At 41.8% G+C, this 27,202-nt stretch overlaps 2 protein-coding genes across 5 annotated transcripts in view; one reads left to right on the top strand and one right to left on the bottom strand.

The window, feature by feature from the left end:
* Positions 1-26,280, top strand: part of zgc:101716 (uncharacterized protein LOC492784 homolog) — a 65,695-nt gene extending 39,415 nt beyond the window's left edge. For both annotated transcript variants that reach the window (XR_007247351.2, XM_048529135.2), the window contains one exon: positions 25,827-26,280. The gene's annotated coding sequence lies outside the window, so the exon portion shown is untranslated. The remainder of the gene's footprint in view (positions 1-25,826) is intronic.
* tbc1d31 (TBC1 domain family, member 31) overlaps positions 14,553-27,202 on the bottom strand; it is a 39,816-nt gene continuing 27,166 nt past the window's right edge. For 2 of the 3 annotated variants that reach the window (XM_059645941.1, XM_059645942.1), the window contains exons 14-22: positions 24,704-24,936; positions 24,386-24,538; positions 23,847-23,982; positions 22,552-22,644; positions 22,023-22,163; positions 20,597-20,788; positions 18,715-18,856; positions 17,466-17,591; positions 14,553-14,919 (exon numbers count right to left, since the gene is read on the bottom strand). In XM_059645941.1, coding sequence (XP_059501924.1) covers positions 14,768-14,919; positions 17,466-17,591; positions 18,715-18,856; positions 20,597-20,788; positions 22,023-22,163; positions 22,552-22,644; positions 23,847-23,982; positions 24,386-24,538; positions 24,704-24,936 — 1,368 coding nt within the window. In that variant the 3' untranslated portion in view covers positions 14,553-14,767. The remainder of the gene's footprint in view (positions 14,920-17,465; positions 17,592-18,714; positions 18,857-20,596; positions 20,789-22,022; positions 22,164-22,551; positions 22,645-23,846; positions 23,983-24,385; positions 24,539-24,703; positions 24,937-27,202) is intronic. The other variant, XM_059645943.1, reaches the window with a different exon arrangement.

Genomic DNA, 27,202 nt, shown 5'->3' with positions numbered 1-27,202 from the left:
TAAACTGTCTCATGGCAGTGTCTCATAGGCTTGTGGCAGGTTGTATATTCGGTGATGTGTAATTGAGTTTGAGAAACTGGAGAAAAGAAAGTATTCCTTGAAATAGCCATAGTTTGGGTGGAATTTATGGAAATGCCAACTCATCAGCTGGTCATTATCATATTATTGTTTGTGGGAGCTTGTTGTGTTCAAATTGGTTACAAAATTCCCTACTCACTGACTGCACCTCAAAAATAAACATTATTGTCTGGAAAGTGCTTCGGGATATCCAGAAATCATGAAAGGTGCTATGTAAATGCAAGCCTTTCTCAGACTGGAACCTAATGTTGGTTGGTGAGCTTGGGGCAATGAATGAACACAACTTGGTGTGAGATGAGATATGGCAATAGTTTACAGTTAGCTTAGGTTTAGGAGGGTAAAAGATGGGAGGACAGCCAGGGAGCTTTGGAATAATTGAAGATAAAATGTGAGGCTGGATGAACACAGCAGGCCAAGCAGCATCTCAGGAGCACAAAAGCTGACGTTTCGGGCCTAGACCCTTCATCAGAGAGGGGGATGGCGTGAGGGTTCTGGAATAAATAGGGAGAGAGGGGGAGGTGGACCGAAGATGGAGAGAAAAGAAGATAGGTGGAGAGAGTATAGGTGGGGAGGTAGGGAGGGGATAGGTCAGTCCAGGGAAGACGGACAGGTCAAGGAGGTGGGATGAGGTTAGTAGGTAGATGGGGGTGCGGCTTGGGGTGGGAGGGAGGGATGGGTGAGAGGAAGAACAGGTTAGGGAGGCAGAGACAGGTTGGACTGGTTTTGGGATGCAGTGGGTGGAGGGGAAGAGCTGGGCTGGTTTAGGGATGCAGTTGGGGAAGGGGAGATTTTGAAACTGGTGAAGTCCACATTGATACCATTAGGCTGCAGGGTTCCCAGGCGGAATATGAGTTGCTGTTCCTGCAACCTACGGGTGGCATCATTGTGGCACTGCAGGAGGCCCATGATGGACATGTCATCTAAAGAATGGGAGGGGGAGTGGAAATGGTTTGCGACTGGGAGGTGCAGTTGTTTGTTGCGAACTGAGCGGAGGTGACATTCCACATTAAGCAGAGGTTCACCTGCACATCTGCCAATGTGGTATACTGCATCCACTGTACCCGGTGAGGCTTACTGTACATTGGGGAAACCAAGCGGAGGCTTGGAGACCGCTTTGCAGAACACCTCCGCTCAGTTCGCAACAAACAACTGCACCTCCCAGTCGCAAACCATTTCCACTCCCCCTCCCATTCTTTAGATGACATGTCCATCATGGGCCTCCTGCAGTGCCACAATGATGCCACCCGTAGGTTGCAGGAACAGCAACTCATATTCCGCCTGGGAACCCTGCAGCCTAATGGTATCAATGTGGACTTCACCAGTTTCAAAATCTCCCCTTCCCCAACTGCATCCCTAAACCAGCCCAGTTCGTCCACTCCACCCACTGCATCCCAAAACCAGTCCAACCTGTCTCTGCCTCCCTAACCTGTTCTTCCTCTCACCCATCCCTCCCTCCCACCCCAAGCCGCACCCCCATCTACCTACTAACCTCATCCCACCTCCTTGACCTGTCCGTCTTCCCTGGACTGACCTATCCCCTCCCTACCTCCCCACCTATACTCTCTCCACCTATCTTCTTTTCTCTCCATCTTCGGTCCGCCTCACCCTCTCTCCCTATTTATTCCAGAACCCTCTCCCCATCCCCCTCTCTGATGAAGGGTCTAGGCCCGAAACATCAGCTTTTGTGCTCCTGAGATGCTGCTTGGCCTGCTGTGTTCATCCAGCCTCACATTTTATTATCTTGGATTCTCCAGCATCTGTAGTTCCCATTATCTTTGGAATAATTGAGTCTGGAGGTTAAAGAATGTATGGACAAGTTTTGTCAGCAGGTAAATTAAGGTAGGGTTGGAGCCAGGGATATAACAGAGGTGGAAATATGCTGTTTGAGATGAAGGGAATATGAAGTTAGACGATTAGCTGAAGGTCATATAGGATAACAAGGTCATGAGCATGGATGTTTATAATGAGGGGATGGAATCTGTGACAAGGGTTTAAGACAACGACTTTTCAGGGTTTAATTGGAGAGCATTGTGACTCCTACTTGTTTTGACATTGAATAAATCAATCTCATAATTTAGTGACAGTGAAGGGTTTGAGAGTGGTCAAGCTAGTTGTTGTCAGCGTCCATGTGTAAGCTGGAATCATGTGCTTGAGAGATGCCACTGAGTGGGAATAAAAAGGCCATTTCTGGGGACCTGCTGGTTACAACTTTCTTATCTTTGTGTTTCATTAATATTACGTTGTCATCCATTGTGGCCCACAACTCTATTCTTTAATATGGTGCTCCAGGGCGATACACCACACAAATGACTTATTCTTTAAATTCCCTTCTCTGTGGAAACGGTGGAATTTGTGGATTAAACTATATTTGTCCCAACAGTTCAGAAAGATTGCTCCATTAAATCTGAAATGCTTTTGCGTTCCTTGAATGGGAAGGTGGCTGTTTACATACAGCACTCTATTCTTGCCCCATGCTCAGTTCCAACATCTGCCTTTAAGAAGCTTTAATTCATTGCAGCCACTCCTTTGCCAATCAATTGTTTGTGTAACTGACATATGTCTGTACTGACAGGTTTAAACCTTTATGTTGTATTTAGAGTTTGCCTCAAGGTCATAAAGGATATACGGAGGAATTTAGCTAGTTGAATATCATAAAATCTCTGAAAAGTTATTGATTGGCATCATCTCAACATTCGGCAGTGTGGACGAAGACTCTGCATCAGGAACTGCTCAGTATTCCCCCTTCAAAACTATTGCTGTATGTTAACACCCCACAAGTGAAATTTCCATTTCAGACACTTGACTGAGATGAAAAGGAACAAAAACAACTTTTAGAAATTGAGATCAGAGATAATGGGAACCTACTAACCTCATCCTGCCTCCTTGACCTGTCCGTCTTGCCTGGACTGACCTATCCCCTCCCTACCTCCCCACCTATACTCTCCTCTCCACCTATCTTCTTTTCTCTCCATCTTCGGTCCGCCTCCCCCTCTCTCCCTATTTATTCCAGAACCCTCTCCCCATCCCCCTCTCTGATGAAGGGTCTAGGCCCGAAACGTCAGCTTTTGTGCTCCTGAGATGCTGCTTGGCCTGCTGTGTTCATCCAGCTCCACACTTTGTTATTTTACAAATTGAACTATGTTTACTTCCTATTTACCCACCACCTCAGTTCAAGAGCTGAAGAGTCCCTCATACATTCTTTTTAACCTGCAGACTTGACTATTCCCAAGGCTTTCTCACCAGCTCCCACCTTACATCCTTCTTAAACCAGAGTTCATTCAAGCCTCTGATGTCTAAACCCTAACTTGCACCAAGTTCTACTTTTCCCAATGTCTCATTTTTCCTCACTCATTCTCACTCAGGAGTAAAATTCCAATGGGGTACAAATGACCCTTGAGCCTCGCCTAGGGTGATCTTAATGAGCAAATCTAGACTCCGACAATTGACAGCATTCCATGCCTAGAGGCCATCATGTCCAGACCTTTTGGTGCTCTCACCTAAAGCCCACATAAAGCAAATATCACTAAGAATCTGACTGGAGCAGTTCAACTGTCACTCCAGTGAGATTAGTCAGCCAAGTCATCACAATTGAGCTGAAATCCTTCCTGGGCTTTTTTAATAGGTCAGCGCCATAAGTGCTCACCTAGTGAGGAACCATGGGACACTCAATTAACTTTTATTATTATTTTTGTTAAATTGCTGTTGACTTTTAGAATGAGAAAATAGATTACATAATTGAAACAACTGGTTTGGAAGAGTTACCGAGGCTGAAAGTGCGTGAGGGCTGGAATAAAACAGGTAGCTCTGATGATGCAACTAGCTGACATAGAGCAACTTCTAAATAAAAAACACTAATCTTAAATTATCTCCTTCACATTCTTGTCATCAATTTTTATCCTCTTGTGCAACTTTGGCATGAATGCTGAAATTCAAGATCCAATCAGTGGATTAAAGTATGATAGGCAAGTATGGGGACTAGGGATTGGAGGCTGACTCAGTATTAATTTCTAGTGACTAGTTAGACTGCAGATGCATTCTGACCTCCGATCTATTTTTATGGACACAGCATCTGGGCGTGGGAGGGAGATTGGTGAAGGTTCCATGCCCATCAGCAGTGAATAACCAGTTAAGGTGCAAATTGAAGGAACTCTTCCCAAGCTGCCAATCTATATGCATTTTCCAGATGGCATGTGCTTTTGCCCAATGTGGTTGCCACCCATGTTACAGCTGACCCTGTGGAGGGGTCTGCACCTTTGCAATGATGGCCTTAGTAGCTGTGGACAGGTAACTTTGTTGAGCTTCAACTCTCCTGCAGGTGCTTGCATGTTCCTGCACTCTCACAGTGCCTGACGTACCTCAGCAGTATATACCTTCATCAGTTGGAGTTGTCAAGTCTTCAGAACTACCTGGCAACACAAGTGTGCTATTCTTGATTGGATGGCAAATGTGGAGGTGGCCAAACAAGAGACATTCATCCAGGACGGCTGAGCTTTCTGCACACATTTGTAACTAGTCCCTACAGGAATAGTGCCAGATGACTGGAGGATAGCAAATGTGGTTCTCCTGTTCAAGAAGGGGAGTAGAGACATCCCTGGTAGTTATAGACCAGTGAGCCTTACCTCAGTTGTTGGTAAAGTGTTGGAAAAGGTTATAAGGGATAGGATTTATAATCATCTAGAAAAGAATAAATTGATTAGGGATAGTCAGCATGGTTTTGTGAAGGGAAGGTCGTGCCTCACAAACCTTATTGAGTTCTTTGAGAAGGTGACCAAACAGGTAGATGAGAGTAAACAGGTTGATGTGGTGTATATGGATTTCAGCAAGGTGTTTGATAAGGTTCCCCACAATAGGCTATTGTACAAAATGCGGAGGAATGGGATTGTGGGAGATATAGCAGTTTGGATCGGAAATTGGCTTGCTGAAAGAAGACAGAGGGTGGTAGTTGATGGGAAATGTTCATCCTGGAGACCAGTTACTAGTGGTGTACCGCAAGGGTCGGTGATGGGTCCACTGCTGTTTGTCATTTTTATAAATGATTTGGATGAGGGCATAGAAGAATGGGTTAGTAAATTTGCAGATGACACTAAGGTTGTTGGAGTTGTGGATGGTGACGAAGGATGCTGTAGGTTGCAGAGAGACATAGATAAGCTGCAGAGCTGAGCTGAGAGGTGGCAAATGGAGTTTAATGCAGACAAGTGTGAGGTGATGCACTTTGGTAGGAGTAACCAGAAGGCAAAGTACAGGGCTAACGTTAAGATTCTTAGTAGTGTAGATGAGCAGAGATATCTCGGTGTCCATGTACACAGATCCTTGAAAGTTGCCACCCAGGTTGACAGGGCTGTTAAGAAGGCATACAGTGTTTTAGCTTTTATTAATAGAGAGATCGAGTTCCGGAACCAAGAGGTTATGGTGAAGCTGTACAAAACTCTGGCACGGCTGCACCTGGAGCATTGCGTACAGTTCTGGTCACCGCATTATAGGAAGGATGTGGAAGCTTTGGAAAGGGTGCAGAGGAGATTTACTAGGATGTTGCCTGGTATGGAGGGAAGGTCTTACGAGGAAAGGCTGAGGGACTTGAGGCTGTTTTCATTAGAGAGAAGAAGGTTGAGAGGTGACTTAATTGAGACATATAAAATAATCAGAGGGTTAGATAGGGTGGATAGGGAGAGCCTTTTTCCTAGGATGGTGACGGTGAGCACAAGGGGGCATAGCTTTAAATTGAGGGGTGAAAGATATAGGACAGATGTCAGAGGTAGTTTCTTTACTCAGAGAGTAGTAAGGGAATGGAACGATTTGCCTGCAACGGTAGTAGATTCGCCAACTTTAGGTACATTTAAGTTGTCATTGGATAAGCATATGGACGTACATGGTATGGTGTAGGTTAGATGAGCTTGAGATCGGTATGACAGGTCGGCACAACATCGAGGGCCGAAGGGCCTGTCCTGTGCTGTTACGTTCTATGTTCTATGTTCTATGTTCTAGTGCCAGCTTCACGGCCCCAAAGTCCTTGGGAAGTCGAGCCTGAAAATCAAGAATGTGGTCACTGCTTCACACCAAAAAGTTGATTGATGGATATCTAGGGAGGGAGCATTAGCGTGGATCTCTGACTTACAGGCTCAGCTTTGGTTGTCAAAGTGTACTCAACATCACCATGTAGCTCATCTGATTGCCATCTGTGAAATTACAAGGTGTAATTAAGGAATAACAGTGAGCTAAATGAGGATGGTTTGAGGAACTGCAGGAACTGAACATCACAATCATGTTAAAGAACTGTGCCAATGTAGGTGGTTTGTTCTATTTGAAAATATTTAGCTCAAGGGGACAAGAGGGTTTAAACTAACTCAGCAGAAGTTTGTGTGTTTCAAAGAACATGGAAAGGCAGTCAATAAAGCGATTTATACTAAAGGATGTGCAGGAACAGAGATAACCTTGGTGCATAATTAATTAAAGGGGGCACGAGAGGTAGAAAGGTCTCTGAGAAAAGCATAATTATTAATAGGGACGGAGCCAATGTTCTTCGTAAATGCAGCCACTTGGAAGGTCTACACATACCAATGGACTTCAGGTCCAGAAGGTACTGCTGCACATGGACCTTGGCCGGAAAAATCAGAGGAAGCCTAGAGAGAAAGGCATAAGAGCAGGGAGGTTATGCTGAACATATATAGGACACAGATTAATCCTCAGTTGGAGTACAGTTCTGGGTGCATTACTTTAGGAAAGATGTGAACGCATTGGACTGAGTGCAAAAGAGGTTTATGAGCATAGTTCCAGGCATGGGAAATTTCAGCTATGAGGATAAATTAGCAAAGTTGGAGTTGTTTTCCTTGGAGAGGAGAAGGTTGGGGTGGTGGGGGAGGGGGGTTGGTGCTGGTTGTAGAGGAGAAGGTTGGATTTGATCAATGATTCTGAAATCATGAGGGGTCTGGACAGAGTAGATGGGAGAAACTGTCCCCACTCATAAAATATTCAAGAACCAAAGAGCACAGATACAAAGTGGTTTGCAAAAGAAGCAAAGGTATGGGTGAGAAAAAACTTTTTCATGCAGCAAGTGGCTTGGGTCCGGAATTTATTGCCTACAAATGTGTTTGAAAAGGTTCATTTCAGAGAGTATTGGTTGACTGTTTAAATAGAAACAGTGTGAAGAGTTGCAGGCAAACAGTAGGCATTTGGTACGAATTCAAAATGCTTGGAGCTGGTACAGACATGGTGGGCCAAATGGACTCATTATACTTCACAAGAATTCTGTGTGGTATGGGATAATGTAGCTGTGTCTTGGAATTAAACAACAGTTAATCTGTATGAAGTACCAAAGAGCAACACATTGAATACCTGCTGTTGACTATATGGCTGACCGTGCAGTGTGTCTCAGTGAATTGCAAATCACAAAGCCAATAAAAACACAGAATGAATAGGCCATTCAGCCCAATATGCATGCTGGCTACTTGAAAGAGAAGCAACGTTTAGTCCCACAACACTTTTAATATGGAATTCTGTAAATTCCACATCTCAATGCCCAGCCCCCTTTCATATCCATTTATGGATCATCTCTCTCTCTCTAGATCTTTAGCTAATTAATTTAAATCTATGATCTTTGGTTATTGAACCAGTGGGAATGGCCTTTATTTATCAAAGCCTGTCAGCTTAAATTTCCATTATGTCAGCTTCTAATCTTCTTTGATCCTGAAATCAATTCTGACTTTTCTATCCTCAGCTCCTAACTAATATCTCTTATCTCTAGTAGTATCCCAAAAACCTGTATACTCCAAAGGCCTTGAGACTTTTGCTGAAGTATAATGTTAAAAACTATCCACATTGCTCCAGCTGAGTTCTTTCCAGAAGCTTGATTCTAGCACTGTTTCTACTTTTTAAAATATTTCTATTTATGAGCCTGTTTACTCTTCAATCACTCTATCAACTTGCTGTTACCTTTATAGATTTATGTCGGAGCAGCACAGAGTGACAGAGGACAATAAAAATTTACAGGATTTCAACCTGGAGTGAACTTGAGAAATAATAACGTTAAGTTCTTCGTTTCCAATAAACCTGAGTTGCAACACCAGCCTCTTTACAATACAGTATATTACCTTAGAGCAGGGGAGGTGATGGCCTAGTGGTATTCTCACTGGGCCATTAATCCAGAGACGCAGATAATGTTCTGGGGAAGACTTTTGGTACCAGTTTTTCTTTGAGTTTTGGGCAAATCCTATGAAGTTCTTGGTCGAGGATGGCAGTATATATACATTTAAGGGAAATATAATAAACTAGGTTACCTTAGAGTGTACCATGCTGGATATGTTAGGATAAAATCTTAGAGGTTACTTAAAGGTGAGTTGTAAAACAGTTCCAGGAAGAAGCTGTCTGCAGTTCCATCCTAAAAGTTGAATACACGAAATTACCTAAACCTACCAAGATGTTAGATAAAGGAACCCTGTTGGTATGAGAATTGTACTACTGTGTTTTGGGTATGACAAAATAGCTGTTTTGTTTCTTTTCAATTTATAAAGGGATGTTTGGGATGAATGGGAGTATACTTTTACTGTATGTTTAAAATTCTTTGACTTATTATTATAATATGTCATTTGGTTTTTTCTATTTTATCTTTGTTTCTTTTATCAACTTTTGTTTTATTGTTAAAGCAGAATCTGCAGCATTGCATGCTTAGGTTTCAATGAGAGACCACTTTGTTATATCAAATTGAAGAAAACAGAAACATCTCTCAAGTTAGATTTCTGTCTGGGATCTAACTGATCTAGTAATAACATTGACTAGATCATAACACTAATGACAACTCACATATACAACATATTGAGTCTTTGGGTTTATAGAATAGCACACCACAGAACTAGCTATTTGATCTAAGAGTTTGTATAGTTCTTCAAAAGGCCAATCCTATAGTCCCACTCCCCTACTTAACTCCATTTCCCTTTAATTTCGTTCTCCTTCGCATACTTACTCAATTCCTTTTGAGATCTTCTACTCTAATTGAAGATGAAATTAACCGAGGGATCTTTGAGACAAGTATATAATGATAGCATACTATACCAATCCTAATAATAAATGCAGATATAAAGTGATTGATAAATGTAGACATCAACACAGTAGCAAATTTAAGTTTCTCGAAAAAATTAACCTGCAAATAACTTTAGAAATGAGAACGGTGTAAAGCATCCCAAGATGATTTAGACAAATAATCACATAAAAATTAACACCAAACTATGTAAAGGAATATTAGGATCAGGGTTGGTAATTATCTTCCATTTGTACAAGATGGGGATGTGGTAGAGGATGAAAGCCTCCAGATATTCATCCTCAGCACCATTTCCACCCTCCCTTCACTTACTTGCAGCTGCAGAAACATCCATTTGGCCACACTGCTCTATCCGACCTGTACCATCTATCGAATCCTTCTGCAAAACTACTTATTGCATATCATTTTACTCCTTTCTCCCTTGGGTGTTTACCTAACTTCCCTTAAAAGTATCTTTGCTGTTCACTCAACTACTCCTGTAATAGCAAATTTCACATCCTCACCACCATATGAGTTCCTGGTTTTGGACTCCCCCACAATGAGAAACATCTTCCATATGTCTGGCCTCACAAACCCTTGTAAAGGAGGATGCAGTTTGTCGAGTACGCCCTTGACCGCGTCTCCCGCATTTCCCGCAACACGTCCCTCACACCCCGCCCCCGCCACAACCGCCCAAAGAGGACCCCCTCGTTCTCACACACCACCCCACCAACCTCCGGATACAACGCATCATCCTCCGACACTTCCGCCATCTACAATCCGACCCCACCACCCAAGACATTTTTCCATCCCCACCCCTGTCTGCTTTCTGGAGAGACCACTCTCTCCGTGACTCCCTTGTTCGCTCCACACTGCCCTCCAACGCCACCACACCCGGCACCTTCCCCTGCAACCGCAGGAAATGCTACACTTGCCCCCACACCTCCTCCCTCACCCCTATCCCAAGCCCCAAGATGACTTTCCACATTAAGCAGAGGTTCACCTGCACATCTGCCAATGTGGTATACTGCATCCACTGTACCCAGTGTGGCTTCCTCTAATTTTGGGGAAACCAAGCGGAGGCTTGGGGACCGCTTTGCAGAACACCTCTGCTCGGTTCGCAATCAACAAGTGCACCTCCCAGTCGCAAACCATTTCCACTTCCCCTCCTCTTCTTTAGATGACATGTCCATCGTGGGCCTCCTGCAGTGCCACAATGATGCCACCCGAAGGTTGCAGGAACAGCAACTCATATTCCGCTTGGGAACCCTGCAGCCCAATGGTATCAATGTGGACTTCACCAGCTTCAAAATCTCCCCTTCCCCCACCACATCCCAAAACCAGCCCAGTTCGTCCCCTCCCCCGACCACCACACAACCAGCCCAGCTCTTCCCCTCCACCCAATGCATCCCAAAACCAGTCCAACCTGTCTCTGCCTCCCTAACCTGTTCTTCCTCACACCCATCCCTTCCTCCCACCCCAAGCCGCACCTCCATCTCCTACCTACTAACGTCATCCCACCTCCTTGACCTGTCCGTCTTCCCTGGACTGACCTATCCCCTCCCTACCTCCCCACCTATACTCTCCTCTCCACCTATCTTCTTTTCTCTCCATCTTCGGTCCGCCTCCCCCTCTCTCCCTATTTATTCCAGAACCCTCACCCCATCCCCCTCTCTGATGAAGGGTCTAGGCCCAAAACGTCAGCTTTTGTGCTCCTGAGATGCTGCTTGGCCTGCTGTGTTCATCCAGCCTCACATTTTATTATCTTGCAGTTTGTCATTGTTGGGCATTGTATGCCAACTTCCCCAGTGATGCAAGTAAATAAGTCAGGTTGTCAGTTAAAGAATGGGTGGTAGGAGAAAGGGTGGAGAAATTTGGAACAAGGGGTGAGAGGGTTACGAAAGAGGAAGGTATTTTGAGATAATAGGAACTGATGATGCTGGAAAATCTGAGATAACAAGGTGTCAAGCTGGATGAACACAGCAGGCCAAGCAGCATCAGAGGAGCAGGAAAGCTGATGTTTTTGGTCTTGACCCTTCTTCAGAAATGGAGGAGGAGAAGGGGACTTTGAAATAAATAGAGGGGCAAGATGCGATGATGGAAGGATAAAGGAGCAGATAGGTGGAGAGAAGATGGAAAGGTCAAGGAGGCGGGGATGGAGCCAGTAAAGGTGGGTGTAGGTGGGAAGTTGGGATAGGGATCGGTCAGTTGAGGGAAGATGGACAGGTCAAGGAGACAAGGATGAATCTGGAAAGTAGGAAGTGGGGTCGGGGTTGGTCAGTGAGGTGGGAGGAGCGGATAGGCGGGAGAAAAGGTGGACAGGTCAAGATGGCAGGGACGAGCTGGGCCTGTTTTGGGATGATGTCAGACGTGGGGAGATTTTGAAGCTTGTGAAGTCCACATTGAGACCTTTGGGCTGCAGGGTCCCAAGCAAAATATGAGGTGCTGTTCCTGCTTCTTCAGATGGAGTCGTTGTGGCACTGGAGGAGGCCGAGGATGGAGATGTTGTCCAAGGAGTGGGAGGGGACGTTGAAGTGGTTCACTACAGGAAAGTGTTGTCATTTGTCATGAACTGAGCATAGGTGCTCCACAAAGCAGTCTCCAAGCCTCCGCTTGGTTTCCCCACTGTAGAGGAGGCCACATCGGGAACAGTGGAGACAATCTACCACATTAAACAGATGTTCACATGCACATCTGCTGACGTGGAAAGTTTTCATGGGTCCTGGGATGCGGGTGAGGTGTAAGGGCAAGTGTAGCACTTCCTGCGCTGGCAGGGAAAGGTGCCGGGGTGGTGGAGCTAGATTGGACGAGGGAGTCACAGAGAGAACAGTCCCTCACGAAGGCAGATAACGGTGGGGAGGGAAAAATGACCTTGGTAGTGGGGTCAGATTACAGGTGGCAGAGGACAATGCGTTGAATCTGGAGCTTGGTGGGGTGATACGTGAGGACAAGGGGGATTCTGTTTTGGTTATTGTTGCAGGGAGGGGATGTGTGGGATTAATTGCGGGAAATGCGAGAGACATGGTCGAGGGTGTTCTTAACCACTGTGGAGCGGAAATTGCAGTCCTTGAAGAACGAATGTCCAGGAGTGGAATGCCTCATCTTGAGAGCAGATGCGGCAGAGACAAAGGGATTGGGAATAGAGGGTGGCATTCTTGAAGGAAGGTGGGTGACAGGAGGTGTATTCTAGGTAGCTGTGAGAGTTGGTAGGCGTGAAATAGATATTGGTTTCCAGGTGGTTGCCAGAGATGGAAACAGAGAGGTCCAGGAAGGAGAGAGAGGTATTGGAGATGGTCCAGGTGAACTTAAGGTTGGCGTGGAAGGTGTTAGCAAAGTTGATGAACTGTCCGTGCTCTTTGTGGGAGCACAAGGCGGCACGTATACAGTCATTGATGTAATGGAGGAAGATGTGGGGGCTGGGGCTAGTGTAGCTGTGGAAGAGAGATTGTCCATGTGTCCTACAAAGAGGCAGGCATAGCTTGGGCCCATGTGGGTACCCTTTGCCTGTAGCAAGTGGGAGGAGTTGAAGAAGTTGTAAAGGGTGAGGACCGGTTTGGCTCACTGGATAAGGGTGTTGGTAGAGGGGGCTGGTGTGCAGCCCTCTGCTCTTTGTCTCCATCTCTGGCAACCGCCTGGAAACCAACATCTATTTCAAGCCTGCTGACTCCCACAGTGACCTAGAATACACCTCCTCTCACCCACCTTCCTGCAAGAATACCATCCCCTATTCCCAATTCCTTCACCTCTGCTGCATCTGCTCCCAAGGTGAGGCATTCCACTCCCAGATGTCCTCATTTTTAAAGGACCACAATTTCCCCCCCCCCACCCCAGTGGTTGAATGTGCACTCAACCACATCTCTTGCGTTTCCTGCAACTCATCCCTCACACTCCATCTCTGCAATAACAACAAATACAGAATCCTCTATGTCCTCACGTACCACTCTACCGAGCTCCAGATTCAACACATCCTCCTCGTTCACTTCCACCACCTGCAATCTGACCCCACTACCAAGGACATTTTTCCCTCCCCACCCTTACCTGCCTTCCGGAGGTGCAGCTCTCTCCGTGATTCCCTTGTGCACTCCACACTTTCCACTAGCCCCAACACTTTTCCCTGCAACCACAGGAAGTGCTACACCTGGCCCTACAACTCCCCCCTCACCCACATCCCAGGCCCCAAGAAAACCTTCCACATTAAACAGATGTACACTTGCACATCTGCCAATGCGGTCTATTGTATCTGCTGTTCCTGATGTGGCCTCCCCTGCATCAAAGAAACCAAGCGGAGGCTTGGAAATCGCTTTGTAGAACACCTACGCTCGGTTCGTAACAAACGACTGTACCTCCCAGTTGCGAACCACTTCAACTCCCCCCCCCCCCCCCCCCATGCCTTGGACGACATATCCATCCTGGGCCTCCTCCAGTGCCACAACGATTATACCCAAAGGCTGCAGGAAGAGCATCTCAAATTTTGTTTGGAAACCGTGAGGGCCCAATGATCTCAATGTGGACTTCACAAACTTCGAAACATCCCCACCCCCGTCATCCCAAAACCAGCCCAGCTTGTCCCCACCTCCTTGACCAGTCAACCTTTTGTCCCACCTATCCACTCCTCCCACCTCACTGTTGAACCCCTACCCCCACTTCCTACCTACCAGCCTCATCCCCACCTCCTTGACCTGCCCGTCTTCCCTCAACTGACCAACCCCATCTCAATTCCCCACCTACACTCACCTTTACTGGCTCCATCCCCACCTCCTTGACCCTGTCCATCTTCTCTCCACCTATCTGCTCCTTTATCCTTCCATCATCGCCTCCCCGCCCCCAGCATTTATTTCAAAGGCCCCTTCCCTTCCCCCATTTCTGAAGAAGGGTCAGAATGTCCCAAAATGTCAGCTTTTCTGCTCCCCTGCTGCTGCCTCGCCTGCTGTGCTCAACCAGCTCTACACCTTGTTATCTCAGGTATTTTGAGGTTGAGAACATCAGTTGCTCTGTGTCAATGGAGGTACATAATCATATTATAAAAATTGATTACAGTGCATCAAATTATGGTATCTGTCCAGTTTATTGGATAACAAGTCAGTTTGAACTTAAGTGGATTTAAAAATTAATTATAAATGTTGACATATTGTGGATGAGTGGTTTGGGCTGCCCTGTACTGATGGAACAAGTCAGTTTTCACATACAGGGGACAAATTCATAAATGGAGTGTTGTTTGCTTTATTTAGTCATGGGGATTCCAACATTAGAGCCACACCTGAACAGACAAATAATATCCTTCGGTCTCAGCCTAATCTACTCTTCTGATTCTCACTTTCCCAAGAGATAAGTCATCCATGCTGATCGTTTAGCTGCAGCAGCCAAGTGCATCTCACTGTAATTCACCAGTGGGACAAAGGGAATAAAGACTAAAGCTTTAATTGTAGAGACCAGAGAAACATCTTGTAAAAATAGCAAACTAATTACGTTAAAAATTACCTGTGGTTTTATTGGCAACTCTGTACAATAGTAGCATTTTAGAAAATAGAACAATATCATGATGTGCACATCTTAAACACTGTACATAAGTACAATATTAAACCTTGATTCCATAATAATCCTATCAAAATTGAAGAGTAATCAATATAAAGTACTGCACCAAAAGTTAAGCACTAATAAATTTTGATTTAACTGAAAGGTTATTTAACAGTGATTATATGTTGTCCCCTCTGAGAGAGAGTTTGTTGAATGTTGCTGACGAGCCCGTGTTGTAAGCTTTTGTCTTAGTTCTCGTATTCCAGTCATTAATTCACACCCCTTGTTTTTTAGGTCAGTTCTTCCTCTGTCTAAAGACACTAAATAATAAGACATTAGAGAAGTGTTAATATTCCAACATAACATGATTTTCTTTGCAGAAATACCTTTAAAAATTAATGTACCTGAATACTTGTCTCTGCAGGGTTTCATTATTTTACATTATGTTTTGGGGGTAGCCATGGAAAGACAGGAAAGAAACAAAGGTCATTCTCTTGGCCTATTCAATCATACTACTAGCCTATGAGTCATCGTCTTCAAATTGTGAAGTGCAAAGTTCAACTGCACATATTAGATATGAAAAGAGGCTGCATTCCTTTGTTGTATTGTAGAAACAATGAAGACGTAATAAAACATTTTGGCCACAAAGTATTTTGGACTGCCTTGAGGTGATCATTGTATGAATGCAAGTCTTTATGCCAGGATGCAAGCTGGCAAAGATGTTAGGAAATACGGTTAAATGCAGCAAATTCAGGACTGAAAAATAAACAAAAATGTGTGAAAGAGGGCTCATTTGAGAAAACAAAGCATTTTTCAGGAAGAGAAGGATAATCTTTTATTTCTCATGGACTCTGTTTGCAGTCAAAATGCAAAATATCTGGTGCAATATATTTAAGAGAGAGGTATCTGCCTCATGTTAGCCAGTGGCTTTAAATTCAACCCCAAAAATGAGAATTTCAAAATCCAGGTGTTGCTTGACTGGGAAATTGTGTCAGTCAATTAGCAAAAGAGATGATTTTTGAACGGGACTTGGTGAGAGTATGGGCAGCAAGAGTTTTGATGAGCTCAATAAACCCAATGTACTACCTCAGGATACTCAAGTCAGAACATGCCAAGCATTCTGTCCAAAAGAGTCACACTCTACATGTCTAATCCTTCGCACTCTGACTTGAGGCATACATGTCTATTCAATAAGATCCACACTGTACAATAATGCTCATTTCAAGTTGAAGGAGCAGTAGAAATGAGCATTGTGCAAGAATCTGAAGTGACAGGATCACTTCTGGTTAAATAATGCTTCCTGATACATATGTCTTTAGGAAGCATGCATGTGGTGGAATTTTAGACCCGAGGCAACTTGAATGAGGACCATGTGAAAAGGAATGAATTAAAACTTAATTACAAAAAATATGCCTTTCTTCAAAAACGGGGAGAAGGATATACTTTACAATTACAGGCCAGTTCGTCAGAGGTGGACAATATTTTAAAAATAATAATAATCAGGGCAAAAATCAACCGTGGCTTGAAAAAGCATGTTAGCAACATTGAAGTCCAAGGAATAAAGTGGCCGGAGGCAGCATGATACAAAACTAATGGACAGAAAATGGAGTTGTGGAGAGTGGCAGTTTTGATCTAGGTGATATACAGTGAGGTTCTTCAAGGTTGAGTACTAGGATCACTATTGTTTTTAACATAATTGACTTGGTGGTCTAGGGTACAGTTTTCAAATTTGCAAATGATACAAAGTGTAAGCAAACAATGAAGAAAGTAGTGACAGACTTCAAAAGGACAAACAAGCTGGACATCATAGAATCCCTACAGTGTGGAAACAGGGCCTTCGGCCCAACATGTGCACTCTGACACTCAGAGCATCCCACCCAGACTCATTCCCCACAACCTACCAAATCTACACATCTCTGAACATTATGGACAAGTTAGCACAGCCAATCCACCTAGCCTGCACATCTTTAGACTACGGAAAGAAACTCAAGCATATGCAGGGAGAATGTAAACTCCACGCAAACAGTCACCCGGGGGTGGAATCGAACCCAGGTTCCTGGCACTGTGAGGCAGCAGTGCTAGCCACTGTGCCGCCTGCTATGAAATTCAAGAGAAAAAAGAAGCATGTTGTAAGTTTTGGAGAGAAGAATGAGGAACTAGAGAGAAGAGAGATCATGCTTTATTTGCACAAAAATCTTTGCTAATATGCCTGTCACCTTCAAAGAACTTGAGAATTTCAGCTTAGTAAACATAGATTTAGACTAAAAGCCAGTGGTAGTTCTAAATCTATGTGAAATGTTAGTTTGGATCTAGTTGAGGTAATACGTCAGGTTCTGGGTACCACACCTTAAGAAGATGTGAAGGCTGTGGAGATTTACAAGAATTGTTTTAGAATTACAGATTACAGTTATGAGAACACAACTGGAAAAGCTGGGGTTGTTCTCCTTCGAACAGAAAAGACAGGGAAGAGATGTGATAGAAGTATTTAAAATCACAAAGTGTTTAGATGGTGTAAAAACAAAAGAGACCATTTCTGATGGCTGGAGTGTCAATAACCAGACAGCACAGATTTAAGAGAACTGACAAAAAAAGCTACAGGTAAATTGAACTACAAAGTAGTTAATCCTAACTACTTTTGCACAAGTAGTTAGGATTAAGTAGAAACAGACTTAGTCATAAAGGGAACAAATACTTGAAGGATAAAACTTACAAGAACATGGGGAATGAGACTGAGCAGACTGTCTTCAAAGAGTTGGTGTGAATTCAATGGACAATATGCCCTTCTCCTGGACTGTACTATTCAATGACTCAGTGATTTGAAAAAAATGATAAATCTGATCAGGGTGCCACTAATTTATTAACTCACGTTGAACAGAGGAGTTTAATGACACATTGTTCAAACAAAGACTGCCGGGTATTTGTTCTTCACTGCCTTGTAATAGATCCATTCTTTGGTTTGTTGGACATCCAGTTGTTGTGTCATTAAGCCTCTCTAGGGAAGGGAAAAATAGCAAACTCAAATAGTATTGCATAGAGTTCAATTGAGAAGTATTACTCCAGTACAGCACCTTTTTCATGACATGCAAGAATGTTACTCAGTAATTACAGTAATTGTTGAAAAACACAATAAAGTAAAAGTTGTGTGGATGCTGGAAATCCAAAACATGAACACAAAAAAAAACTGTAAAAGAAAAGATCAGGCAGCATCTGTGGAAGAAGAGTTAACATTTCAAGTCAATGACCTTTAATTAGAATCATTCAGAATAAGAAAGACCCCTTTTGTTTCTCATCAATTTCTGTAAATTATTTAATGCCACCCCATTCTTCAATCACTTGTCCCTCTATACCAGGACACATCTGATTCTAGACATGGTCAGATCTATATTGGCCTCAGTGGAAGCTAATAAGTAGTTACTTAGCATTCCAGAGAACAGGTATGATGAGTTGTGTGGCCTCTTTCATTGTGGTATGACTTAAACTCTAGAAACCGCTCCTTCTTTAAATGGTTGTTCTGGCACTGAGGAGTCCAACTAAACACACAAAAAAACTTACAAATGATATAATGAGGGTAAAATACACACCAATATACTACTTTGATGTTGACAATTGTTTTGTCAAAAGAAATCATTTTCCAGATGAATTTCTTCAGCTTAAATATGCTACAAAAATAAAAAATGTTCTGTTTTGTTTTGGATTCAGGAAGTGCACAGGTTTCACATTCAGTTGATTACATTTGCATTTTGGAAGCATTGACCGTCAACCCAATATGTCATGCTTCTTTAAAGATCTCAGTAGTTAACGCACAAACAGGGAATCAGATTGAGGTAGTTTTGCAAAGTGTATGACACCTTACATTCTTTCTAGATCTTTGAAGTGTTTGCTGACACTTTTGTGAAATAGCCTATTTGAATTTCTGACACTTGTCTGTTATTCTTGCCTCCACCTTCTAAATCACATGCCTAAATTCTCAGTCCTGTGAGAAATGGCTTTACACCAAACACACTGTAGGCTCACACCTGAACACTAACCACCCTTAGGAAAACCAATGAACCATCCATGCATTTCCTGCCTTTTGCCAACTTACATCCCATTGAAAAAATGGTTTGGATGTTTACCAAATAAATGTCTGTGTTGATCTCCGTCAGGTTCCATTGCTTGACTAGTTTCATCTGATAACAATGAGGGTATATGAGCACCAGCAGCTGCTTTGTCTTGTGGTACTTTTAGCTGAGCATGTCTTTCGACAACCTCATCCCACTGCACAAAAAAATAAGAAAAGGGAATCAGACAAGACAGGATAACAAAGTGTGAAGCTGGATGAACACAGCAGGCCAAGCAGCATCTCAGGAGCACAAAAGCTGACGTTTCGGGCCTAGACCCTTCATCAAACAGGCATTAGAATTATACAGAAATTAGACTGAAATCCCTTCCCAAATTAAATACCCCACTCCCATAAAGTGACTGCCAAATGCTTCCTTGCAATTCCTCTACAATTCAAAGCAACTAACTCTTGGCTTATTATGGAAACCAAATCTGCTTAAAGTGCAGAACTATTTCATAAATTGGCTAATTTTATACTTATTTATTTCCGTACATACATTTCCACATACCAGTGCCTTTTCATGCTCAGAATGTCTCAATGTGCTTTATGGTATAGGATTATTCTTGTGATCGTCACTTAAAGGTCAACATGCTGTATTAGTGATGTACTTGGTTAGCTGACAATGGCCAATTTCAGGGTTAAACTGGTCTTTACTCTTTGAAAATAAGAATGGCGTTGAACATTTAATGATTTCCTGAAGGAATACTTCAGAATCAATTTAAAAACAGTAACAGCTGAAATAATTGCACAGAGACCAGTATCCCATCAGAAGGTCACCGTTTATTTACTTGTGGCCAGCCAGCTCGGGAGTCAGGACCTGCACTGAGGGGATTCTACATCCCCAGATTATATTAGTCAGCCAGGGCTTCCATTAACCTAAGTAACAACCCCAATTAAGGATCTTGTAATCAACAAGGTCCACGTGGTTCCAATCACTACAACAGCACACCCCATTTGTTAAAGAGAAATCGATCATTTTACCTCCAAGACAGCACAACTTAACTAATACTTTCAGGCGGCATTCACAGAACTAAATGCCTAATTTGGCTGCTCAACTTGTGGTTATAACATCTCTCCGCAAAGTACAGATTTTGAAATGGCAAACAAGTTTGAAAGTACATGTCCAAGCAAGCAAGTTATAAATCATTGCTTCACCCTCAGCTAGAGAATATAGCCAGTTCTGTGATGATTTTGATTCAGTTCCTGAAAGGGTATTGCTCAGGAAGCAGAACAAAAAGTAACTTTCTAAGAGAAATGTAGGGAACAAACAGAGATATAAGAATGATTTAACAGCTTTCAGAGATGGCAAAGGCATAAGGGTTGAATGGATTTCTTCTGTCCTGTAGATTGAGCGATTCTATAAAGTGGCATGCAGTTAAAGAATTCTGAAACTGGATATTATTCTGTTGCTATTGTCACACGAAGAATTTAACTATCCAATGACTAAGGCCTGTATTTGCACACACTGACCTAGGGATGTTTATTAATTTGTGTTGGGGGATCTGTTACTAGTATCGGAATTGGCATAGAAGTTGCAATTACAGAACTCCAAATACGTTCATCACTAATATCATTGTAATTTTATGATCTTTATACAGCCACATCACAAACGAACAACAGTTGGAAATCTGACATAAGTGATCACTGGAAAAATACAGTAGCCCAATCTACAATACAATACCTACTGTGAACTTAATGCAAACTCTTCTCAGCTGCCTTACCTAATATGATCTAACATTCTGAAATATTAGAAGCCATTAGATAACATTTGTGTTTCCTTTGAATGGAAGGTCTTTCTCAACATCAGTTAAAATCAAGGGGTGGAATTGAGTGACATGTATATTCAAGCATTACTGAACAGAAAGTCCATTTTACAAATGTTTCGCATTACTCACCTTTTTGCCTTCAACATCCTTCTTTGCTTGCAACAGCTTGATCTCCCTTTCTTTATTTTCATTGGCAAGTTGTGCTAACTCTGCTCGGTACTTTTCCTGATCCAAATTGTAGACCCTTTGTTTCTCCAGCATCTGTGCTTGCCAGCCTAGACTGGGTGACAGCTGATCAATTTCAGCTGGCTCTTTATCATTCTAATCAGAAATGTAACATATTTATAATAATAAGGAAAAGTATATATTTCCTGCAGTTTCTTAAAATAAGTCTAAGTACAAAGTAGAAAGGATCTTCAAAGCACTCACCAGAAGTAAATTATTTATAAGAAAACATGAAGATCATATTAATTGTAGTTGTTACAGTAGCAATACTAAGTAAGAACATGGTGTCTGTCATATTTTTGTCTAACTTAAAATTAGTGACAAAGCAAAACACACATGTTTGCATTAGTGATAAATTAGTTGTACTTCAGCACAAGGAATCCAAGCTCTGGTTGATATAATACTGAGTTAGTAAAAAATCCACTATACTTTCACCCCAGCCAACTTTTCCTCATTAAAAACATTTAAGATTAATACAAAGAACCCATAGCAAAGAACATAATTTCTGACATACAAAACCTTTTGACTACATTTTGATCATTTAATTTTCTCGTATAGGCAAAATAGGGGAAGTATGTGGAGGCTGATTACCAGCGTGGTAGACCACAATACCAGCTAAACTTGCACGGTTGTAATCAACTTTAGAGAACATGGTAGGTTGAGTTATCCCCACAAAGTGACAGGTTCCCACAATCCATGAGATTGCTGGCTCCTGAAAGATTTTATACCTGCAAGTTAAGCTGGTTATTATGTGTTCTTTTATGTGTAAACATAGCATATAAATGTCAATTCTCTTAGGTAAACATTGATTTGCCACCAAGTACTTTTGTGCTCTTCAGACAGGTAAGCTATTTATTGCAGACAGACCTTACCAAAAGAGATAGTGGGAACTGCAGATGCTGGAGCATCTGAGATAACAAGGTGTAGAGCTGGAGGAACACAGCAGGCCAAGCAGCAGAGGAGCAAGAAAACTGACGTTTCGAGCGTAGACCCTTCTTCAGAAATGGGGGAGGGGTAGAGGGTTCTGAAATAACTAGGGAGAGGGGGAGTCTCCTCTCCACCTATCTTCTCCTCTGTCTCCCTATTTATTTCAGAAACCGCCCCCCCCCATTTCTGAAGAAGGGTCTAGACCTGAAATGTCAGCTTTCCTGCTCCTCTGATGCTGCTTGGCCTGCTGTGTTCATCCAGCTCTACACCTTGTTATTCCTTATCAAAAGATACTGTGGTTCCACAATTTTCAACTTGTGCTGAGCCAGATTACAGCATTTGCTGTGAGGATTGGGAAACAGCCTGAACTGTAATATCAAATCATCAAATGCACATAATGTACCTTACAATCCAGAACACCAGTATATTGGTCCGTTTCCAGCATCCTCTTAAACTTCTGTTCTTCAACATCTGCCTGGATCCAATTGGCGTTCAAGTGTCCTTTCACATCTCGCATCACCGCCTCCTGGTCCTTGGCAAGTTGCTACAATTGCATTTTTATTACAGTGACATAGAATTTTTTTTAATAATCTGTAAAGAGCTAGCTGACTGTAGACGTATAGACACTGTGTGACATGCAGAACATAAATGATAGTTTGAAAAAATTAAGAGATGATTGCTCAACATTATTTTTTTCAAAAGGGAGTTGCTTCAGAGGAAAGGCTACAGTACAGAGACTGAATTATCTCAAAAGTCTGCAATTAAATTTATCCAAGTTCTGAGTTGAGAAAATTTTTGTAATATATATTAATGTAGTTTGAGCCAACCAGATTAAGATTTTTTTTGAAAGCTCAGTAAAATGCATTCATATTTATGATTGGTATGTTCATATTTTTAAGTGATGGATGGTAGTAGATAGAAATATTGCATACTTGCTCAAATATTTTTTTCTGCATCTCTAGTTCCAAGTTTCTGACCTCAATGTCCTGAATTAATGCAGCAGTTTCCCTGTTTCGGACAGCAACCTTAAATCAAAAAGAGACTTTTTTTTACTTCCATAAAATATTTGATCATCAGCACAACACTGAAGCAGCATCAAGTTTGGTGGGAAGGACGGGAAAAGACCAAGCTTGAGGTTCCCTACATGGTCGGTTTCTGACCTTCGTCATGTCATTGTGGGAAACTGATATTCTTGGCAATTATCCTCCACAGATGAGGTGAGGAAAACATTACCACAATCCAGATTGCTATTACTCACTGCCGGAAGCAGGTGAATAAATCTTAACTTTGAGTGAACTTGATAAATGGTGTGGGCTGAAAATGATACAGGATGTTTGACTGAAGAAAGTTTGTTACATATTTTATAGGAAATGTTGCAATAAAACATTTCTCTGTGTGGAAAATCACCGTTTAATCTTATGTTTAGATGGGAAAATGACAAAGAAAGGCAACTGCTTGTGTTCATTAAAAACTTTTCATGTAATAAATCATCTGAAGTTACTTCACAAGAATATTATTAAAAAATGATAATGAGCCACTTAATGCACCTAAGGTTGTATTAGGGTAGGCAACCAAAAGCTTGCTCAAGAAGGTACATTTTAAGGAACATCTTAAACGAGGAAAGTGAGACAGAGAGACAATGAAGTTTACAGAATTTTGTTAAGAGTTAAGGGTCTTGGCAACAGAAGGCACAGTCATCAACATCATAGCAATAAAAATGTGGGATAATCAGTGAGTCATAATTAGAAGAATACATATTTTGGAGGCTTGTGGAATGGTGAGGGTTACAGACAGTGAGGGTTGAGGCCACAGATGAATTTGAAAATAAGAATGAAAATTGTACATATCTATACGTATAAAAATCTGTAATTGAATTTGTAATTGGAATCTGGTAGTAAAATTGGGACAAGCTGATCCATTGGGTGCAAAATTTTGATCAGCCAAGTCAGCTAATCTTTACACATGCAATCAGGTCCACAGAACCTGCGATAAAAAAAATAACAACAGTAGCTGCTCTTGGGTTGCTCGTAAACTTGTTCATAGCTGGTCACAGAGTGGCAAAGACTTGGAAGCAAACTGGTAACCTCTTCGGGAATACGCCCAAGGTGTCCAAAAATGGAGGAAACCAAAATTTGAGAAAAACCAGGAAAATTTACTGAAGGTCAAAATTCTCACACAAATTAAGGAATTGAAAAGAATTTAAAAAGCAACCTTTAATCTCACAGACCTTCCTGTCTATTTCATCATCAAGTCTCCTTAATTCAGATTTCTGTTGGTCTTGCTGATGTTTCAGGAAACGCCTGTGTGCTGCATCCAAGATTTGAAGTTCTTTTACCTTCAATTCACGTTTCATAGCAGCAAGTCTTAAAGGGAAGAAATACAGTATTTATCAAAGAAATGCTGGCTAGGTTTCTGCACTTTGCATAAGGTTAATATTTAGAATTGCACCTTTAAGAAAGCTAGACACCACAAAATGTGACTCTTTAGTGTTAAAGGTCTCCACCTTATTATCTTTACAGTCAGTAACTAATCAGCCAGCCAGAAAACTACGTACGTAACACAAGTAAGCACATAGCCTAGTGTGAAATGCCACATGTGGACATAGTTGTGAATAAACATCTAGATACCTGTATTCTTATGAGGACGAGTCTTGGTGATATCTGTGGTGTGTTGGACAACATATAGAAAGTCACTTCATATCAAATACCATGACTGTACTTGCAAGAGCTTAGCCTATTCTAAATTGAACAGACTGGTGCAGATTACCTCACTCTCTGTTCTACAAGTTTTTGTTCCTCTTCATGTAGAATCTTTCTCCTTTGCTCCTCAGCTTCCTGGAGTAGCTGCTGTTGCCGATACCAGGCTGCACTCTCAGCCTGCCTCTTCACACTTGCAGCTTGCAGCCCATGTGCCAATTGCCTGAACAGACCACGGAGCAAAAATAAGTTAATTTGACAAGAGAATGTTTTTGTTGTAAATTTACAGTGGAACTATATGAATTTGTATATGCAGCTGTAGTTATGCTGCATAAAAGAAGTGATGAGAAAACACAACCTATCTCTTGATTTTTACTTTCATGTTTACCTTTCTTTTAAATATTCCAATTCCTCATGCCAGATCCTCTCTCGCTCTTTACTTTGATAATCAATAACAAACTTTGGATATTTATTAAATATTGGATATTGCCCTTTAGTTAATGGTACAAAGTCATCCAACATGCGTTTAGGGTGGATATCCTCAGGTGTTGTCTCCATGAGGTGGTATGCTTCTTTGATCACAGCGTTTAGATCCAGGTTGTTACGGTGATGGAAGAAATGCTAAATCAGATGAAAGATAGATTTAGTTTCCAGATAATATATAACACTTGTATCTATTTCTCTCTCCATTCCTCACTGTCATACATGTCATACATAATAATTTTAAACAAGATTACAAATGCATCAGCAAAAGCAAAAGCAATACTTTATAAAATGACAGGGCATCAGGGTCATAAATATTGAGATAGAGATTTCTTCCTTTCTGCTTTTGGTGAAGTCTGTGCTCCGTATGAAAGCTGAAACAATTTCATATCCCATTACGACTTCTCTTTCAACTTCCCCTCTCAGAATATCTCTGGATATGCACTCTTGGTACCAAATAGACAGTGCTGTTTCTGTTTTATACCTATACAGGACTTATTGTCAACTGCTGCCATTTCTGGATTCCAATGGCAATGCTAATGTTAGATATGAATTGTGTGTCGATAATAATAAACAAGATTCATTTCTGGGTGCGGGGATTGCTTCATGAGAAGAGATCAAGTATAATAGCCCTATATATTCTGGATTATAGAAGGATACGAGGCAATGAGCCTTCTAGTTTTTTTGGGATGTGCACCTGGCACTTTAACTGCACAACTTTTTTTTGCACAGCAACTTAAGAGTCATTTTGTTATCAGTTTATGCAGGATTGAGTTAGGATTAGCTTGGTTGGAACAATAATAAGTATTGATTACAAAATTTTAGGAAGGTTTGAGATAGTGTTGTTGAGAGGTTGTTCCTCATGCTGTAAAGTCTATGACTGGAGAATAGAAGGGATTAGATATTTAGGGCTGAGTTGGAGAGATTTCTTCCCTACTCTTATTTTTATGTTCTTGTAACTGCATGATAGAATGTTGCAGAGCTACTTAACATATTCTTAAGATCTCACATCATTTGTTTCCTCCCAGATGAATAATTTCTACCACTGAGAAGGACAAGGACAGAAGAATCATGGGAACACACCACCTATGTATTTGCCTCCAAACCATTGTGACTTTGGAGTATATCAATGTTTCTTCACTGTTACTGGGTCAAAGTACTGGGACTTCTTTCCTAACAGCACTGTGGGTATACTTAACCAACATGGAGGGCAGCATTTCAAGAAAGCAGTTCACCACCATCTACATGAAGAGAATTAGAGATGGGCAATAAATGCTGTCGCAGGAGAGCAGAGAAGTCTTCTCAGCATCTCGGCCAATATTTATCCCTCAAGCAAAATGAGGAAAACAAATTAGTTGCTGTGTTTCTTACATTAAAACAGTGACCACACTTCAAAGAAAAACATCATCAGGTGCACAGTGCATTGAGACATTTTGTTCTTCTGAAACCTGTTAATAAATTAAAGAATTGCTTTTTTCATTATTTTCACATCTGCAGTGGTCATATTTTGGCACTTGACAACTTGGACTCTTGGGCTATTAAGAGATGGGGCAGATCATTTCCCCCTTTTTTTAAAGTTTCTAATCCTGTGTGTTGCAGGACAGGTGTCTCCCCAGATTGTGACAGAAAAATCTGAGGATTGCTATCTGGTATTTTGCTGAGAATTATATCAACAGTGGCCTGAGACGAAGCTACATTGTTAGTGACTGTCATATTTCAGGAATTTTTGGGGCAACTATTTCGCCCCACAGAAAGGATGTGGAAAAAGTTATTTAGGTTTTAAAGTACAGTGCATTCACACAAGTTTAAATAAAAGTGATGTAAGACAATCCAGATGCTAGTGAAATGGTGTTCACCCATATAATGTTAATAATAATCTATAGTAATCATCAGCCTTTTTTTTAGCATTTAACGAACAATTCACTTATACAGAGAGTTGGGAAGACTCTGATCCCTTTCTGGTTGTGAACATGGACTCAGAGGGAGATGTTTTAATCTAACAACAAGTAGTAATTAGGTAATTCAAATTTAGGCACATCCTTCACACATGCACTATTTTACTCTGCATGGACTTCAAAAAGGCATAAAAATTGGGCAGAGTTCAAAATGGGCACCGTCCAAATATAAATATTAATTTTGTTGAGTGGTTAGACAAAATTACTCAGACTTTATTTTCATAATGAAAGCACTGACTCAGATATGCCCACCAAGTATTGCATGAATGTTAAACTAAAAGAGGTACTTTGCTTAGGCCAAGCAACTTGACCCAATGAGAATAACAGGTAATAATCTGGTACCATCTTAATATGTAATAGCTCACTCTGCTTCAGATAGACTGAAGATGCAAAAGAAACAAACACCTGGTTCAGACCACTAAGCACTGCTAACCTTTCAATACAATATT

The sequence above is a fragment of the Stegostoma tigrinum genome, chromosome 5, assembly GCF_030684315.1.
Source record: "Stegostoma tigrinum isolate sSteTig4 chromosome 5, sSteTig4.hap1, whole genome shotgun sequence".
Classification (NCBI taxonomy): domain Eukaryota; kingdom Metazoa; phylum Chordata; class Chondrichthyes; order Orectolobiformes; family Stegostomatidae; genus Stegostoma; species Stegostoma tigrinum.
This window is presented reverse-complemented; position numbering and strand designations above follow the sequence as displayed.